General features: G+C 38.6%; 1 protein-coding gene across 1 annotated transcript in view; it reads left to right on the top strand.

Annotated features, from left to right (window-relative positions):
- The window catches only part of akap6 (A kinase (PRKA) anchor protein 6), a 232711-nt gene that overhangs the window by 191647 nt on the left and 21793 nt on the right, over nucleotides 1–19271 (top strand). The window contains exons 18-19 of the mRNA XM_085391037.1: nucleotides 13164–13247; nucleotides 13475–13627. Of these exons, the coding sequence (XP_085247163.1) occupies nucleotides 13164–13247; nucleotides 13475–13627 (237 nt within the window). The remainder of the gene's footprint in view (nucleotides 1–13163; nucleotides 13248–13474; nucleotides 13628–19271) is intronic.

Genomic DNA, 19271 nt, shown 5'->3' with positions numbered 1-19271 from the left:
AGCTACAGTGCTAGTTTATATCAGGCTGTAAAGATGTTATTTTAATGGCTAAATATGAGCATTTTAAGCATTTGAAGAAAGCATTAGAGGAGATGCAGTTCATATCAACTGTGCAATGCTTTCACTTTTTTAGCCCCATAGCCCCGCTGCTTGAGCACTTCCAACCTTGGCTGGCATCTTCAGGATCACATTTTAACTCGTTAAGATCTGATGAGACTGATCCTGCTGTGATGGGGTCCAACATCCTGACAAACACACACACACAGGCAAATAGATTTGCACTTTCAGGGGAAACATTACCAGCCATACAGTTGAACTCTTGTTAAACTGTTATTTTTAATATGTTTTCTATTCATTGTAGTGGTTATGATGATCATAAACAGTGATGGACACTGATGAACTGTAAGCAGTAATCTCTGCAAATCTATCACTCTTTTTGGATAGGAGCAATATGAAATCATACAACTATCTGACCTTTGATCTCTGTCCTTATCATGAGAGATGTCAGAGTAAAAACCCAAACTTTGGCGTCAAGCTCTCACATTGTCAGTGAGTATTAATTTAATATTTTAATGCACATGGGTTTCCAGGTTTTGCTGTAAATTTGACAAACACAGCGGTAAAGTGAGTGGGAGAGGTACGTTTTACTTTATTGTCTGCTTCCATTTTCAGTGAATTGCTCTAAAAGCCCTTAATGAATCCTGCTGTCTTTCAGAGCCCTATATGTGCTGTTAAAAAACAGTGAGCCTGAAACAGATGGATTCTGAGTCACTGGAAGTATTACATCGAGTCTCATTCCATAATGTGGTGTGACCCATTTGGAGAAATCTTATAAGGTGATATAGTGCATATTAGTTAAGCAACTTCACGTGTGTTTTAAAGGAAAGACAATCAGAGTTCACTGAGGAGTAGTTGGAAACATAAAAACCTTTAATTCAGGTTAAAAGCCCTCCCAATAACCAGATACAGTTGTTTCTCCATACAGAAATGATGTGAAGGACAATAATGTCTAACCTGGTTTTAATAGTCAGCTGTGTTACCTGATACAAATACAGCCACTCAGAATTGCCACTTTCAGCCAGAGGACTGCCAGCTGACTGTTAACTGACAATCAGATGTCAGCTGAATGTCAGTCACTGGGAGTCCCCCTTTCTTCTCTTGGGGCGTATCGACTTTTCCCCATAAATACACCCTGTTCACCCAATTGAAGAGTGTAACCAGGAGATGGTGTTTGTTTTCTTTAAAAAAAAAACCTCTTACTTGGATAGTTATAGTTTTGGACAGTATTCTTGTCAGGGCAGTGCCTTATAATATAAAGCGCACTGAGTACATAGCACATTTTAGTTTAGCGCTATATAAATAAAGCTGAAACAGCTGTTCTTTTGATAGCTTTCGTTGTGAACCTATTCACCCATTAAAACATAAAAACTTACATTTTGAAAATGTAAAAAAATAAATGGATAAAGCTTTACACTCAGTTTGATCATTCAGACATTTTACACTGCAAATCACCAAATCTATTTCCAGCAAACATCATTTTAAATCTAATATAATAAGTTGATATAATTCACAAAACCCATAATTTCTTTATATTTTGCATAAGAGAGGTCAGACTTTCACCTAGAAGGTGCTTCAAAGTTGTTCTTTGGCTGCTTTGTGAAACATTTCCTCAAACCTTAGAGGGGAAAGCTTTTTCCATGTACTATACAATACTATGTGAATTCTATAAATGTAAGTTTTTCCTATTTGATATTCAGTTTTTGTGTTTTCTGTTGAAACCTTCAATTTGTTTCAAGGAGTAGCGTACTTGCTCTCACAGTTACATCATATCATCCCTTTGGTTACATCAGCTCTAGGGGTCATATGATGATGACAAAGCTTTGATTGCACAATCCCAAGAAACGATATAGAAAATGTACGAAATCGGTATCAGCTGTTAATATTCTCCCGACCACATCGTTGAAAACAAATTATATTTTTGTGACAGTTTGAGTGAGAGAGTATAAGTGCTCATAAAGACCAGGCTGAACACTAATAACTGTTAATTCCCTGCTACCTGTTTGTACATGGAGTTTTTTTCACCTATAACTAAATGAATATACAAATAAATACTGCAGGTTGGACACTTATTTGTGGGACATGTGCCAGTTGGATTTCAAGTGTCCTTTTCACAGTGCAAAAATTTCCAACCACAGTATTAAAATAAATGTTAAAGGTGATAGACAAAGATTAGCGGCAGACAACTTGAGTAAGCAGGCATGACTCTGATCGTTGCCGCTATGACTGTTAATTTATTTGAAAGCGTAAATGCTGAGAGTTACCAAAAGTTTTAGTACTGCGCGAGAGCTTCATGGTCCACTTCTACAGCAGCTTTTCACTGACCTTATTAATCATCAGAAATATTTAGAACAAAGCATCAAATATTTCTGGCACGAATAAACACACACATACACACACACGTCGGGTATCTTCTGGGGACATCTAATTGACATAATGCTTTCCCTAACCCTAACCATAAACTGTCACTAAAACCACATTTTGAGTCTCAAAAATGCCTTGAAACTTGTGGGACCAGGATTTTGGTCCCCACAAGTATAATAAACTTCCAATTTTTTTGTCCCCACAGAGATATGAATACACGCACACGCACATATTGTAGTTCAATCAAAGCGAGTTCAAATTTCCGATTTTATATGACAACATTAGCAGTGCAGTGAATGAATCATTTTAAGATTTTATGTTCAGATACACAAGTCAGCAATAATTATCACTGGCTGGCTTGTTTGATGTGCACAACCTGGATTGTATTTGCTGCAAACATGTATCGATACCAATATATTATATACATGCTGATTCTGTCATAATTATAGAATCACTGAACAAATTTTAAAAGTATAATTATATATTGAGGCAAACTTGTAAATAAATAAATTTGCCTCCACACTGCTCCCCCTGGTGGATACACAAGACATTACTACTGGTTTAACTCAATGACACTTAGCGGTGTTACTAATCATCATTACATCATCCTAGTCTTCGGCGGGGGATATCATTACGGCCACCCATCAGCCGGCAATCGATCAGAATTCATTCGGGAAGCCGTCATGATCCCGTCACTGATGAGCCGCCCATTTTAAGTGGCAGCATCTGTAGTTATTACTACGTTCATTGCGGTCAATACACAGTGAGCATCAGTAATCTATCCAGTAATCTAATCTTGGCAAATAATCCTCATTCTATTCATATGGAAGTAGATGAACGTAATCTAGGCAGCTGTCTCTTTTCATGGTTTCAGTACAGCTCGGCTGTTAGCTACACACCCAACAAATTGTCTCAGGTGTGACAAATTTATACTGAAGTCTTTTGTGTATTATAGAGTCAGACATGTTTAGTTCTTATGTAAACATCTAGAATAATAAAAGTAAAACTCAAAATGTCTCAAACATTGCTGTCATTGACAGTAATAAACTGAGATACTATTGAGACTACTGAGACTATTTATTCAGATCAAGGTTATTAAGGCCTACAACTAAATTAAAAACCCAAACTAGGTTTGAATTATCTAAAACAAAAAATTAAAACTGACCATTATTTATTGTAATGCCTATACTGGTTTTCCTAATCTTGAAATGGTTCAAGATTAGGAAAACCAGATTAGAAACAATTTCCCTCAGGGTACATAAAGTATTATCAATCAATCAATACATGAAAGTAAAAAAGTACAAACTAGCACTGAAGGTAATACAAGGTAAACTTAATTAAACATTTTGAAACAAGAAAAGTCACCCTGTAAATTAACAGAAACTAAACTGAATTAAAAACAAAATGTCAAAATGAACTAATTAGAAAATACAAAACTACGGTGACTGTGGTCGCCTCACAGCAACAACGTTCCCTGCTTTTTGTTAACTAAAATGTTTTTCAGATCTACTTTTTAGTTTAGTTTGAGTTAACGTTAATGACATTGGAAGTGATGTTGTACGGCACTGGGAGCAAGTTTTTATATTTAAATATTGTCTGCTGATATTGATCAGTGTACCTGAGATGTTTTGTCCCTTTCTGATTACAACCATTGCACAATCAAATAAAATGTCAAATGTTGTCTTAAAAAATAATTCTTAACTTTGGCCATTTTTAACATTTTGTGACAATTTTGACATCTTGTACTTCGGGAGGTAAGAGATGATGGAGCTGATGCAACAAAACCGAAACACTGCCCACTCTAAACCAATACATGATCCAAGATGTTTTAACCCTACTTCTTGATGTTTATTCCGTCCACTGGTATTAACCAAAACTCCAGAACAATAATCTAACTTCTCGTAAAAAAAAAAAATCTAGCAAGGTTGTGGATTTGTTCTGCAACCATGTACACTGATTCTCCAGTCCCGACCAACACACCAGGATAGATGTTTCCTATCCTTGTTTCAGCCTCCAAACCCTGAAGGACAGGCTTTCTGCATAATGACGTCTGTCAAGGTGCTCTTCAACGAACCGACGGAGCCGAGTGTGCTTGCTCTGTAACGTTAGTCTTTGTATGAATTCAATTAGACATATAGACGAAATGAAACTGTAACAAAGATGAAGAGAGACAAAGAAGAGGATGAGAAAGAGGGAGGAGAAAGAAGAAGACAAATGTCAGATGAGGAGAGAGAGTTGAAGAGAAAAGAGGAGAAAGATGGGAAAGAGTATGCAAACAACAAAGTTTGGGTAGCTTTAGGCGGTATTAGCAGCAGCAGAGGGAATATGTGTGTGGGAACAAATTGTCGACAGGAATTCATTAGGCTCGTTGTGCGATAACGAGTGCTTGTGGTTTTAATTGACTTAATCAACAAATAGAATTAATCAGAGATTTCTAATTAATGGTAATTGATTGAAATATCCGCTGGGTCACCACGCAAGCAGCCAAAATTCTCCTTCCCTCTCTCTGTGCATCGCTCTCTTCATTTCTGTCTCAGAATCCTTTACAGTTTGCCCTTGTCTGCTCTCCCCGTTGTCTCTCATTTGTTTTTCTTGTTCATTATGCCTTTATGTAGTTGTCTTTCTTTTTTTATTACATTTTCTTTTTGTTCTTTCTATTTCTGGTTACCCTCGCTGTGGCTATCTGACTTTGTTTTCTTTCCTTTGTTTTTTTTTTAACTGGTGATCTTCACGTTTGGTGTTTTACACAACATTTACTTTGAATTAGATCGGGTCAGCACAGTGGTTAGCACTGTTGCCTCACAGCAAGAAGGTCTTGAGAGTCTCCGGGTCGTCCGGCTTGCTCCCACGGTCCAAAGACATGCAGTTACTAGGAATAGGTTAATAGGAAACTCTAAATTGCCCATAGGTGTGAATGTGAGTGCGACTGGTTGTCTGTGTCTATGTGTTAGCCCTGCGACAGACTGGCGACCTGTCCAGGGTGTACCCTGCCTCTCACCCTAAGACAGCTGGGATAGACTCCAGCCCCCAAAGATAAGCGGTAGAGAATGGGTGGATGGATAGATTGCATGACCAACAGTTTGAACACTTGTTTCTTCGGGTGCTGATGAGAAATAATCCAGTAAGTTTGAGAAGTCCACAAGTTCGAGTTTATTAATGTTTCTCGGTGTTCACATCACAGTTGATCTCATCCGTCCCTCCGTATTTGTCAGGCTGTAGTAATTTTATGGCAAACAGCAAAATACAAAAAACGCTCGGGTATTGAAAGACACTGTTAAATATGTCATTAGATTTACTGTCTAGTATTCAAAACAGGTTTTCCGATAGACAGTGTATGTATTGTTTTATATAGGTTCAGTTCTGTTGCTTATTGTTTTGAAGAGATTTTTTGGTGTAACCTTCATTTGTGAAATCGCAGAAAAGGATTTGGTGGAAAAGCCTCAACACTAATGAATCCTGTTTATTTTAATCCAAGAATGATGGCTTTTTAAAGACTCTATATTCAGAAAATGACACATCTTACCCACTTCTATTCTTATGTCTCTGTCTCACCTCTGTTTCAAAGTGCTTTCCACTCGTGAAACACTGACATAGCAACCACAGTAACAACCTCCACTCTCCTCTCTCTGTCTTTTGCTTTTTCTCCCTCTCTCACACCTCCCTGCATCCCTCTCCTCACGGCAGGTCTTGGTAATTAGATTGTGGAGATGAGGAGGTGGCGGAGAGTTAAGAGGATTTTGTTTTTAGGAGAAGGAGATTTAAAGAATGAGAGAGATAGAGCAGGATGGAGTAGGGGAGAGTGAGAGATCAAGCTTGAGAAAGCCAAGGAGTGAGAGAGGAAGAGGGTGAAGGGGGAATTATAGAAAGAGGAGAGCAGATCCTTTTCCTTTTGTTTATCGTGAGCCGGTCACTCTTCCTGAAAGAAAGTGTTGAGTGACAGAGATACATGAAGGGAGGGAGAGAGAGACAGAGAGAAAGCAAATGAGGAGATTAGGGATGGGTATCGAAAACCGGTTCTTGTTGAGAACCGGTTCCCACTGTTTCAATTCCTTGGAATCGTTTGCCACTTTTAAAAACGATTCCCTTATCGATTCCAGTCGCCCCGAATGACGTCATCACGTTGAGTAGCGTCTTTTACCCAGTAGGAAACACGGCGCCTGAGCGGCACAAACGCTCAAAAGTTTGGTTACACTTTATGAGAAAGGATGACAACAGGGCAACGTGCAATACTTGCAAAGTAGAGATTTCATCAAAGGGAGGAAACACTATGAACATGCAAAAGCATTTGCTCAAAAAACACGCGATTGCTTTCAACGAATGTCGTGTTTTTGATCCGCTCCGGACTAGCGAAGCTCAACCCAGCAGCAGCGGTAGCGTTTCCACGTCCTCTCCCGTTAATACTGCAGGTAACTAATCAATTAGCATTGCATATTATGTTAGCGCGATTTACCTTATTACAAAACCTGCTATTACTGTGCGTTGCATTTAGATAACCATGATGAGAGAGACAGAGTCTGGCTGGCTCAGATGCTGGCAGTTGTCGCTGCAGTCTACCGGTAGCGTCTCCTTTCAGGCCAGGATAGACGAATGTCACCGAGCAGTGTCTAAGTTTGTGGTCAAAGGCTTCCACCCATTTGCCACAGCACATGCCCCCGATTTCACTTTGGTAAGTGAATGTGTTTAATTGTAGGCAGGACATTACTGGATATTCTTGTGTAATTGCTACAGAATAATTTATGTTAAACTTTGTTATTGCTACAGGAGAATATTTATTTTATTATTTTACATATACATTTTTTTTCCTGGGGACCCTGTGACACCCCATTGAAGAGCCGTAGGCTGGATCTCTTAAGATCTCACTGTTGGGTTTGTAAGGCCATGTTACTCCTAAATTTCTATCTTGTTCAAAGAGAAGATATAAAACAAAGTTCTAAGCTAATCGACTTTAGTGTTCTCCTTTAAAAAAAAAAAAAAAGAATCGATAAGAGAATCGATAAGGAATCGAATCGTTAAACAGAATCGAAAATGGAATCGGAATCGTTAAAATCTTATCAATACCCATCCCTAGAGGAGATAGTGAAATCATTTGTCTTTTGAGTGTCTCTTCTGCTGGTCAGCTTTGAATATGACAATCTGGAGAGATCTACACAAGCCATTAACAGCTTTTCTTGGTCTGACCCTCGAGATGGCTGTGAAATGGACAATTCCCGATCAGATGCTGAAGGACCACAACCTGTTCAACACGAAGGACTTAGAGGTTCCTCTGAAACCTCATGAATTCTTCTCTTTGGCAACCTGAACGAGCCAGAAGCCTCGCCAAGGATGCTAATTTTATCCACTTATTTTCTAAATCTGTTTTCTCATTTCTAATTAGGTCTTGTGTTGGTGAAGTACTCATTAAATCAAGAGTGTCTCTTTTGCTCCATTTGAACCATAACAGTCTCATACAGTGCCAGCACTGGTGTTGACACAGTGCTAGTTTACTTCAGTAGTTCTCTCACTTCATCTTATGCTCACCCACAAGTAAGATTTCCTGATACTTAAAATGCTTTCACACCGGACATGTTTGGTGTATGTTAAACAAACTCCAGTATATATTCTTGTATAGGACAAATAACTCAACTGGAAGAGATTTCTTTGGGCAATTTTACATTTTACAGAATTGCCGGGCCAATTCTGCCCCCAGGGCCTTATATTTGACACCCTTGATCTATGTCCTTCAACTTAAACTGATTAAAAGGCGTATGTTTTGAATATAATATAGTGTGTTTTGAAATTTTAAAGCTTTATCACCAGTTTAGGTAAACTAGTTTACCTTTCTGAGGCCAGCATGTGAACAATTAGTGGTGCTGACTCACATCCTAGCAGCTTCACACTTGGCCACAAATCGTCATTAAAAGTCCCATTTAAAAAAAAGAGGCAAAAAAAGGGGCAACAACTGGACACACTCAACACTGATTTCCTGGTCTAACTTGTGACAGTTATGGAAAAGCAGATCAACAGAATCACAAAGTTTTTTGCAAATGGCACAACAGGAGACCGAAGCAATGTAGGAGCTTTAACTTGATATCATAGGCGTATCTACTATAATCTCAATGACTTCAACCACAAGACTGAGGTCAGAGGTCAAGTTTTCTGAAAGTCTTGTGACTGCAATCACTGAAGAAGGAAGTCGCGTAGGATTTTCAAATTAGTGCCGTAGGTTCATCTGCTAAAAATCTTGGATGAGTTCAAATCTCACTGACCTTGACCTAAAGGTCATAGGTCCATGATCAGGTTTTCTTAAAATCATGTGAATGCGAAAACTTAAGGTGGCGATGTAGGATTTTTAAATTGATACCACAGGTGCTTCTACCAAAAATCGTAGACGAGCTCGAATCTCAGTGACCTCGACCTCAAGGTCAGCGTAAGTTTTCTGAAAATCTTGTGAATGTGATAACTTGAGAAAAAGGCAAAGTTTTTGAAATTGATACCATAGGCATGTTTACTAAAAGGCTGAGGGGTATCACCATAGAGTCATCATTTCCCAAAAGAGCAAATTTCCTGCCTTTGTTTACAATTACCTTTGTTTTGTCTTTTCTATTCCCTCACTAGTCTCACTAGTCTTTTCTCTCAGTCTTCACGCTTTTGCACATTTCCCTCGTTTTTACCTTCACCTCTTTGTCGACCTATCTCACACTTGCTTTTGGCTTTTCTGTCCATCTCAACCTCCCCTCTACATTCTCCATCCCTTTCTCCGCAGCCACTCTATGGCTTCCCATGTATTTTTGAAGAAAAGCTTTTTAGCAAATATTTGTCCAACTGTGTCTGTAGAGCCCTCTGAGTCAATACGGACCCAGCCAGGCTAGACCGGTCCAGAGAAAAAGAGAGTGAGAGAGGGGGGGATCAGTGCATAAAAACCAGCAGTGCAGAAACAATAGAAACTTAGGAATCTCTCTTTTTTTCCTTTCTGTATGGAAATGAATTCACAAAGAACAGAGTTTTGCTCTGTAAAGCTTACCAATCTGCGAGCATAACACTTGTGACTTTCACAAGTAATGCAACTGTTGGTATACCGCTCATATCCATGTTAATGTGTTTTTAAAGGTGTTTTTAATATAGACAAAAAGAGTAAACTCCCTTTGTGAAAACACATAACCTTTACCATAAATTCTCTCAAAGAGAAGTTTGTTGCACTTGCACTGACAAACAGTGAAGTTGTGTCTATTTTTCCTGGTACCCACATATAGTTTTCCTCTACATGAAGTCATGTTTTTCTTGAGACATTTACTTAATTTCATGTCATGCTGGGAGGAAAGGGCTTATTTTAGTTAGGTTTTTTTTCTTAGTTTTTGGATCATTATATTGTTGTGTTTAACAAAAGCAGATCGCACTCACATTAGTCCTGCCTACAAGGCTCTTCATCATTTAATTAACAAGGCAAATATTCTTAAAGTATTATAGAACCAAGCAGCTAACACTGTTGGAGACGGCATCAGTGCTCTGTTGGTAACTACACCAACGTCCCCCAAATGTTTTCAAACAGATTTTTAGTTATCTCAATTAATACACACTTTAGCAGCTATTCATTTCTTTATACTTAGCAACTGTTAGCTAACAGTTTATCTATACTGTGCTATCTATTGTTAAACGGGTCTTTTAATCTCAGATTATCACGTTTTTGGAGCATTTTCTGCTAAACACCCACCAGTTTCCCATTTTCGAGATGTACTCTATCTACTATTTCCAGACTGATAATTCAGGTTAAGTTTAAATAATACTAAAAGGCATTGAAAATTCAAGAAATGCTGAAGTGGTGCCCTGAAGGGTGGGACAAGGTATAAAAAGTGTTCTAATTTCTACATTGTGCAACTGAAATGCATGCAAATGAATTTTAAAGTCTTTTGAAATTTAATCATGTCTGATTTTTTTTATTTAGAATTTTACATTAAGAAGCAGAGGGGGAACAAAGTGTTTCCCCAAACTTTATGGGGGGCATTATATATGAAAATGCTACATTGTTCCATGTTTAAGACCTCCAGGACAATGTGCATGGTTACAATGTGGTTCTCGAAAACAAAATATTTGCATAGATTTAACTAAATAATTTTCTTTTCATTATAATTCTCCAGAATTTGCTTCTATTCAGATTAGACAGTCCACTAATATTTTTGGTTTTGGGTTACAACTTAACATATTTGCTCAACCCAGCATGAAAGTTGAATCAAACTAGTATAGTCGAATTTAATGTTAAAAAGTATTCTACATATTTAGTTTTTCATCTGGGATGTGAAAGTTTTAGTCAGATATGAGATGACAAAGCAGAAGGCCCACTGTGATTTGAAATGGTGCTTTTACAAAAACTATTTACAATTTCCTGTTCTGAACTTTAGCTAGCAGCTGTATTTCAACTTTTAATCAGTTATGTTTGTCTTTACTGAGTCTTACTCTTGGCCTGATATGTCAGCCGTCAATTGTATTTAATATCAATTTTTTAAATTTAATAATGAATTCACACTTTTCCCATAGCGCTATTCTTCTGTAGCAGTACCCTCACGAGACATTTGTTTCCCTAGTTGAAAACCCCTGGTCTGTACTATAATGGTTTATCCATGGTTCTGCTGTGCACTAGACACTTATCAGAAGCCTAATAAAAGAAACTAGATTTAAAGTCTATTACTAAACCTTAGGGCACAGTTACATTGGGATATACAGTGAATCATTACACAGTCTTTGTACATGACTGTATTGATTAAGTATTGAAGCAAATGAGTTTGCAAGACACGGTTGAGTAGACAGCTCAAAAATGGGTCTGTTAGCCTGTTAAATTTGTTTGTGGATGGCAATAAGTTGTACACCTGTCGTAATCCATCAGGAAGCACACAGCTGGTTTTCTGTGGAGCAGAAAGATCTTGCATCAGCACCGAAGCAAACGGATGGACTGGTCTTCACTGCCCAACGAGTGATATAGAGAAGTTTCTCACATGCTAAAAAGCTCATTTTGAAAACATTTCTCAATCAGCATATTTGGTTTTCAAAGTGTTGTTCCAGCCCCAATCTAGTTTAATACGTCTTCCTGTGCTTCCTCCGTGCTGTCTGCTGCACTTATTTGGCGCGGAACGAGTATCACTCAGTCGTTTCATTGTTTAGAGCCTCCTCCCTCAATGTAATACACACCTCCTGTTTGGAATAAATTTATCTGCCACCCCACAGACACACACGCGAACACACACTTGGCTTGTCCTCTTGATCCTGTCTGCTGTATTTTGCATCCCCATCTTCTGTTTAGACAACCAGGCAAGCCACAAATATGCTAAACTGAAGAGAGCGGGAAAGAGGAGATGAAAGACGGGAGAAGAAGTGTTGAGTGTGTGTGAGAAAGAGGCAAAGTGTGAATGTGTGCGCACGCAAGAAAGAGAGAGCGAGAGAGAGTTAGAGGGAGAGAGAGAATCCCATTTCATTGCAATAGTGTTTAATATTTATTGGAAAAATGTAAAGAAAATGTAAAGGAAGTGCTTTTCAGCGAGCAGGCAGGATTAGCATAAATAGTTTGGGGCTTGGACGTGCTTGGTCCCTGCCGCAGAGGAGTAAGGCTGTCCCCTCTATTCGCTGTCTCACACACAGAAATATATGCATATGTTTGCACATACACCCACTGCTACACAAACTTTATGCACAAGCCTGCACGAGTAAACACTGAAACATGCAAACACACACACACACTGACCTTTGAGTGTGGAAACTCATCAGCATATAGTGATTTATAATAGGCACTGCCAATCCTTGTTTCTTTTTTTTCCTCTTTTTTTGCATTTATTAGACAGAAGCCGGGAGGGAAGCAGAGAGGGGGAATATTGGCTGTTGTCATTTATTTTATGCACTGTTGCTGCTGATCAAGGATCTGTGTGCTGAATTTGACTTTATGCTAATAAACTGTAATGAATGACCAGAATTTAACTACAGTGAAGTGCAGCGAATGTAGGTCTTCTTTCTTGATCTTTTATTGTTAGAGAAATGAATAATTCTGGTTTATTTAATGTTTAGGGTGTTGTTTTCATAATCGTGTCCATAATTTCTCCCTGTGTTAGTATTAATGAAAATTCGGGACATTGGTAACATTGTACAAGAAAGATGGAGGGATTAGGGGCAATGACAGTAAGTCTGTAAAAGAAACCAACAGTTTATGATCATTTAAACCAGAAAAGTACAGCTAATTATCCTGAGCAGTACATTGAGTCGAGCCTCGTTGAAGCACATAAATTGTACTTTACGTGCTTCTTGACATACTTTTAACCATAAACATATTACAGTAAAGTAAGAAGTACTAACAAAAAAATGTAAATAAATATATATTTATTTAAATATATTTATTTAAATAAATAAATAATTAAGAGAGCATAGTGTTGCATGAAAGAGGACGCATATGATTTGTCTTTTTCTTTTGGCAGGAATCTTTAGGGGTTGTCAGAGCAACTCAGACTTTTTGAAATCTAAAAAAGTAGCAGGAAAAAAATTGAATATTTTTGGTATGGGACTTTTTTGTATCCAAAAACCAAACCAATTTAAGGTTTGAAGTTGGAATTAAAAATTTTTTAAAGGAAATGGGGAGCTTAGCTAACGTGAAACAAACCACAATATGATTTTCCAACCTCTACAAGAAGTTTGAACTAATGAGCTGATGCTCAGCATTTCTTGTTGTTGTGCAAATGAGCTGCTTTTCTGACCTCACTCTCCTCGTCTTTCTCTTCCATGTTGCCATCCAGCCCCTGTGTTCGGACATTCAAGCCCGACGGCGTGGGGTCTCCTCTGTTCTGAAACTGTGCCAGAAGCTGCTACAACAGAGCCAGGTGGGTAAAGGAAAACACAACTTAGATGATGGAAAGTTGGCTGCCAATGTGAAAGAACTGTGGATTCACCTCACCAGCAAAAGACACGAGTTATATATAACTCACAAAATATACTTTAGAAATGTTAAATTTTATATTTATAATTTTTAGACTTTTGAAACCCTGAGAAGAATAAATTCTGTTGTCAATTCTTACAATAAATCGATCTAATCCCCACCCTAAAACAGTCGGGCCCCATGGCTGAGGTGGGCCCTGATGCGGAGCAGCACAGAGAGGCCCTGCAGCTGCTGTCTATCAACCTAGAGAGAAGGTGGGAAGCGATCGTGATGCAGGCGCTGCAGTGGCAGAACAGACTGAAGAGAGAGCTGGGAGAGCAGCAGGTTAGAGCGCTCTGACATTTACACTTTACATCCTTCATTCTACACTGCAGGCAGTCAGCTGACGCGCTGTTACACTCAGTGAGCATGTCAGCGTTTGATTTGATGCTAAAATGTGCCGTGAAAGACAGATGGTGCCGCGATTGAAGCCGCGGTGTTTTGGTTATGGAATAATTTTTATAACCCGAGACAGTGTCATAATATTTTGTGAAATAAGCATCAACTCCTGAACAAAGCTGTTTTTATTTTTTCCTTAGGTAACCCCCCCCCCCCACATGCACACACACACAAACACATGCACACGCACACACTCCTCCTCCTCCCGTGTCAAACATACGCACACTCCAACCCCCCCAGGCAAAACTGTGGAACAAAATGAATGTTATTAAGGTGTCTAACAGTTTGGCTGTGGTTAGATAACAACATTTTCTCTAAGGCTCTGTGTAGAAGTAAAATGAAAGACGCACTAAGGAGGATTTCAGTGCCTGGACTGGAGTTTGTGATCAACTTTTAAAAATAAGTCACAATTTCTGATGGCTTTCACAGATCCCGCGCTAGTTTTGAAAAAAATATAGATTATCGTAACCTTTTTCTTTTAATTTCATACTCTGTGACAATTCTGGCAAACATCTGTTTTTGCTTCTTTGACTGGTGGATTTCCCTCAAGATTCGAGCCATGTTTTTTTTTTGCTATACTGATAACTCACTGCTATTAAATTGCAACAAAACTCAATTTTTCAGAATTTTCTCATTTTCTTTCTTCAGTCTTTTATTTCTCTCGTTCTACTTAAGATAATTTGAAATGTGCATAACCAAAACACAAGATTATTTGAATTGACACATATTTCAGTTATGTTACAGTAACTCACATTGATGGTGAGCTGTTACTGTCGCATGTGCCTGCACTGTAGTCAAACAAAACTTAAGATTTGGGACAAAGTTTAATGAATGTGGTAGTTTTTCTGGCTACTAACTCAGCTTAAAGTTGTTTTCAAAATCTTAGAATTTAAAAAAAAAATTTATGCCCAGGAAAACTTGTTGTGAATTATTAAACTTATATAACAGATTATACATAATGTTCTCTATGGGTTGTCAGTATATCATTAGTAAAAGGTTTCTTAAGATCTAAAGATGCCCATGTTGTCTGCAGAGGGTTTATTCTCAGGCCTTGTAATTTTACTCAGAAAATAGCATTATTTTTGTGTTTTTTACTAATTAATGTCTTAACAAGAAAAGCTAAGTCTCATCAGAACCTGACTAGAGGAAAGGTCAGAGGATTACTAAATCATTAGGAATATAGGTGGTGGAGATATGTTATCCCAGAAACTACCCCACCAAATTTCATGAAACTGGAGTAAAGAAGTGGAACACAGGCAACGAAGACTTTGTTGACTTTTTTTTAACATGTTAAGTTACTTTTTGAAATCCCCTGTAGTCTACAGGATGTAACAATGGTCTGTACTGAACAAAACTATCCCCACCCTGAAGCCGAGCCACTATGAGAGGCAAAAGTCTCTGTGGATATCCTGCATTTTAAAAGTCTGCCTATGCTGAACCTTTATGTGCCAAGTCCATTCTATATCAGCGAAGCCTTCCTGAAGCTTCCAGTTGATAAAAGCTAATCTGTTAGTTTTCCAGTGTGATCAGTGTCATGGAAGCAATGTTTCATCTGACACCTGCTCGACAAACAAAAGAAACAAATGAGATTTTAACACTTTGACAGTTTGCATATTAGAAAACCACGCATGTCTGGCACCATGACGGCACATCGGCAAAAAGAAATCTGTAGCTGATGATGCGTTTCAGGTTCCATGTTTCAAGTGCTCACTTATCACAGCGATGGTTTAACGCTGCAGTATGACAGCTCAGCACATGGGCATCTTGTCTGAGGAAGCAGCTTGTGCCATTGGTGTTCAGCGAAAATTCATTCATGAGGGAGCCGTCCACAGCTGAGCTGCTTGGGCAGATCAAAAAGCTGAGTGCTTTCTTCAGCTGAAGGCAGGGAGCTACAGCAGAATGGAAGCGTTATGGATCTCTAATAGTGATGAATATAGAGGCAGAAGGAGGGGGGCATTTGGATACAAGGTGAAGGGTTTGGCAGGGAGACACATGCACAGTCACACTTACGTAAGCATAAAAAGCTGTTAAGCTTCAAGCACTATTGTGTTAGACTAGTGCTTGCAAGCAGAAACACAAAGTGTCGTGCCAATGTGAAGGGAACGTACAGTGGGGAAAATAACTGACAAATATTCATGTGCTAACAGCTCAGAAAAAATAGGAAGAGAAGGAAGGTGAAAGTAAAGGAGGGGAGGGGAAAAGGAAAGGAGGTCAGGAGTGTGTAGGAGGACAGAGAGACCACACCGTGTCACACCTTTGGTTTAGAATTTAAGCACAAACTAAGTGAAACCTTCTGGGGCCAAGCAGGAAGGGCACTCTTTAGACTTCCATGTTAAAATGACCAATTAAAAAACATTAAAAAGCTTGTAGAAAACAACCATTTGGTTCTTTATGGACGTTTTTCTGCCTTCATAGCAACTGAATCCTCACAACCAGCCAGGTATGCCTGGAGGTTTCTTCCTCCTGCAGAACAGGGAGTTTTTCCTTCTCACTGTCACCAAGCTTGCTCACAGGGAGCGCTGTGGTTGTTGGGGTTTTCTCTGTATAATTGTAAGGTTGTGATTTGGCACAAACATATATAAACAAAATTTAATCAAACTGAACTGAACAAAAACAAACAAACTTCCATGTGGATACTATAAAGGTATAGCACTAGAGCTCCCGTTTTAACGGCACAGTGGTTAGCACTGTTGCCTCACAGCATGAAGGTCCTGAGTTCAATTCCACCATCAGGCCAGGGTCTTTCACGGTGTTTTCGTGGGTACTCCAGCTTCCTCCTAATGTCCAAAGACATGCAGTTAGTGGGGTTATATGTGGTCATAAATATTTTGTACTTGTAAAAAAGATTTGTATGTGTAAAAAAGATTTGTGTGTGCGTAAAAAGGATTTGTATGTGTAAAAAAGATTTGTGTGTGGACTTAGGAAAAAAAACCCTGCAAGTTACAAGTACGGATTTTGACCCTATTTTTCTTCCTTTCATCTGATTGGTCAATGTCATGTCAATCACAAATGTAACAATCCAATCAGAGAACAGATGGGTTTGGCTGTCGGAGGGGCGCTTTTTTGAACTGCAGGTCCTTGAAGGGTGATACAGTTTGAAGCTGGAGGATCGCTATATAAATATCCGATAGCAGTTAGGTCCCCTAACTTTCAGTAGCTGTTGAAAGGAAAAAGTTGTGGTATATCAGTGGTTAGAAATACCATTATTACTTTAGGATTAGTTTAACACAAAGTCAGGGCTGACCCGGGACCATTGCTGTGAGTCACAGTGCGCAGCATAAAAGTCCTTTCACATCGGACGCAGGATGTGCTGCTAATGCTAACTGCTAACTAAAAGCAAAGGATCCAGAATTTGTTGCGCTGGCTGCTGGGCTCTGTGGGTTTTTGCAGCAGCGCTACCTGTACTAGATGCACACACAAATCTTTTTTACACATACAAATCTTTTTTACGCACACACGTACAAAATATTTATGACCACATTTTGAGCCCATAGGGTTAGGTTAATTAAAACACTAGGTGCAAATGGTTATCTATGTCTTAGACCTGCGACACACTTTTGACCTGTCCAGGGTGTACCCTGCCTCTTGCTGTAAGACAGCCGGGATAGGCCCCAGCGACCCTGAAAAGGATAAGCGCAATCAAATGGATGGACTTTTCAAATCATTTAACTCTTTCCTAAAATGTTCTTATTCATCATTTACTAAGTGTGGTATAAAAACAAACAAAGAATAAATAAATAAATACCATTCCATAAAATCAGTCTAAAAATGTGATACTTTCTTTCTACAGAAATAAAAATATGCCTCTTTAAACACCAGTGACCATTTAATAAGGTCACTCTTTCAAAGATATTCTGACCTTTGATGATAAATATGCCAAAAATCTGAGAGATGTATTGATTGGAGCTGACTTTACCTTACCACGTGGGAATTTCCCATGTTTAAACTGTACCCAGTGCAGCACTCTGATCTGTGGGGATACTGTGGAATTCAAAACAAAATCTCTTGCAGAACCATCATGTCTATTTCAATCTATAGAACATATATTTTTCTTGTCACTTTTAACGATCTTATAATTTATCTAATAGATAGTTTATGCATTGTTCTTATAGAATTTTCCTTTGACTGTTGTCAGTTACATGTTGTAATATGTGTTATTTGTCGATGCTTTTTCTCGTGTTGCATGGATAAAAGCTTCTAGTTGAATTGTATTTATTTTGCCCTTTCATACTCATCAGTGAGCCGCAGTATTGTGTTTGTATTAAGACCACACTCTCTAATCGTGTTGAAGAGTCAGAGTTGAGCGCACTCTTACTTTGTATCACTTGCAAAGAAAATATGGAGAATCTGTCTAATTCTGCTTTACATGTGCTGCTGGAGGTCACACTCTGCCTTTCTCTCTCTCTCTCTCTCTCTCTCTCACTTTTGTAAATTCACACACAAAGGACACACACACACATATTGTAGAGGAGGAGAAGACAAATAACGGAGGCCAGACACTCTGACCTCGCTGCTGGCTGGAGAGTAATTTCACTTCTAGTGGAGATAAGAGAGGAATAAAGAGAAAGAGAGAAGCAAAAAAGAGGGAAGGGGAGGAAACCCGAGAATGAACCAGAGAAGCATATATGTGGGTGGTATAGTTTATAAATGAACACTTCTGCCCCATGATAAAATGACTGTCCGCTTCTGGTTTCCGTGTGCACGCATCCCTGTGTGGATTTTTGAGAGAGGGTTTGTGTAAATGAGTCCGCTCGCCTGCCTGCAAATGACTGCAGGAATGCGTGGCTCAGATTTTAAGTACAGTGTAATGACTGAGAAAGGAGATCAGCTTGTGCAAGTTATTGTACCAACACACAAATGACAAAGAGAAACTTGTGTTTGGTGGTAGAGTTTCTTTTAACAGCTGAAGTAAACTGAAATTGGTGTATTTTTATTACTAAAGCTATTAATTGATGTTAGTGCTTTACAACCAACCATGTTATTTATCAAAGAAAACATCAAAAGAGTCGTTACTTCCTGAGAAAAGTCACTATTTCTGTTTTACTAATCATCTTTTCACACATATTTCTGTATTATACTTTTTTCTAGCTGTTTTTTAGGTGTATAGTGCACAATCTCATCTTACTTTTTATTCTTCTTTAACTTAACTGTAGCATCAGTGATAAAACCTTTATAACATACCAGAAGAAATGAAAATCATCAGTGTTTCTCTGTCTTAGCACAACAGAAAATACAAGTTGTATAACAGAGTGTTAGTGGATGCTAGAGGAAAGCTTGGGGAAATTAGAGTTCATTCTTTGAGGACTGTGAAATGAAAATACAAGGTGAATTTCTTGGCAATCAAGCTTGGTGATGAGTGGATTACTATGGCGTTATGTTTGTGCCACAAAACCAGCCAATCACAGACTTGGATGCAAAAAAATCTGATTGGCTGTTCTGGTCTCCAATCAGCTCGAAATGACGAAATGCAATATCCCAGAATGCATTTCGTCCAAAACTCAAACGAGGCAGTGGCACGCTTTTTGTGACC

Source organism: Rhamphochromis longiceps, linkage group LG19, assembly GCF_057381845.1.
Source record: "Rhamphochromis longiceps isolate RC_006_pf linkage group LG19, R_longiceps_female_GT1.1, whole genome shotgun sequence".
Classification (NCBI taxonomy): Eukaryota; Metazoa; Chordata; class Actinopteri; order Cichliformes; family Cichlidae; genus Rhamphochromis; species Rhamphochromis longiceps.
This window is presented reverse-complemented; position numbering and strand designations above follow the sequence as displayed.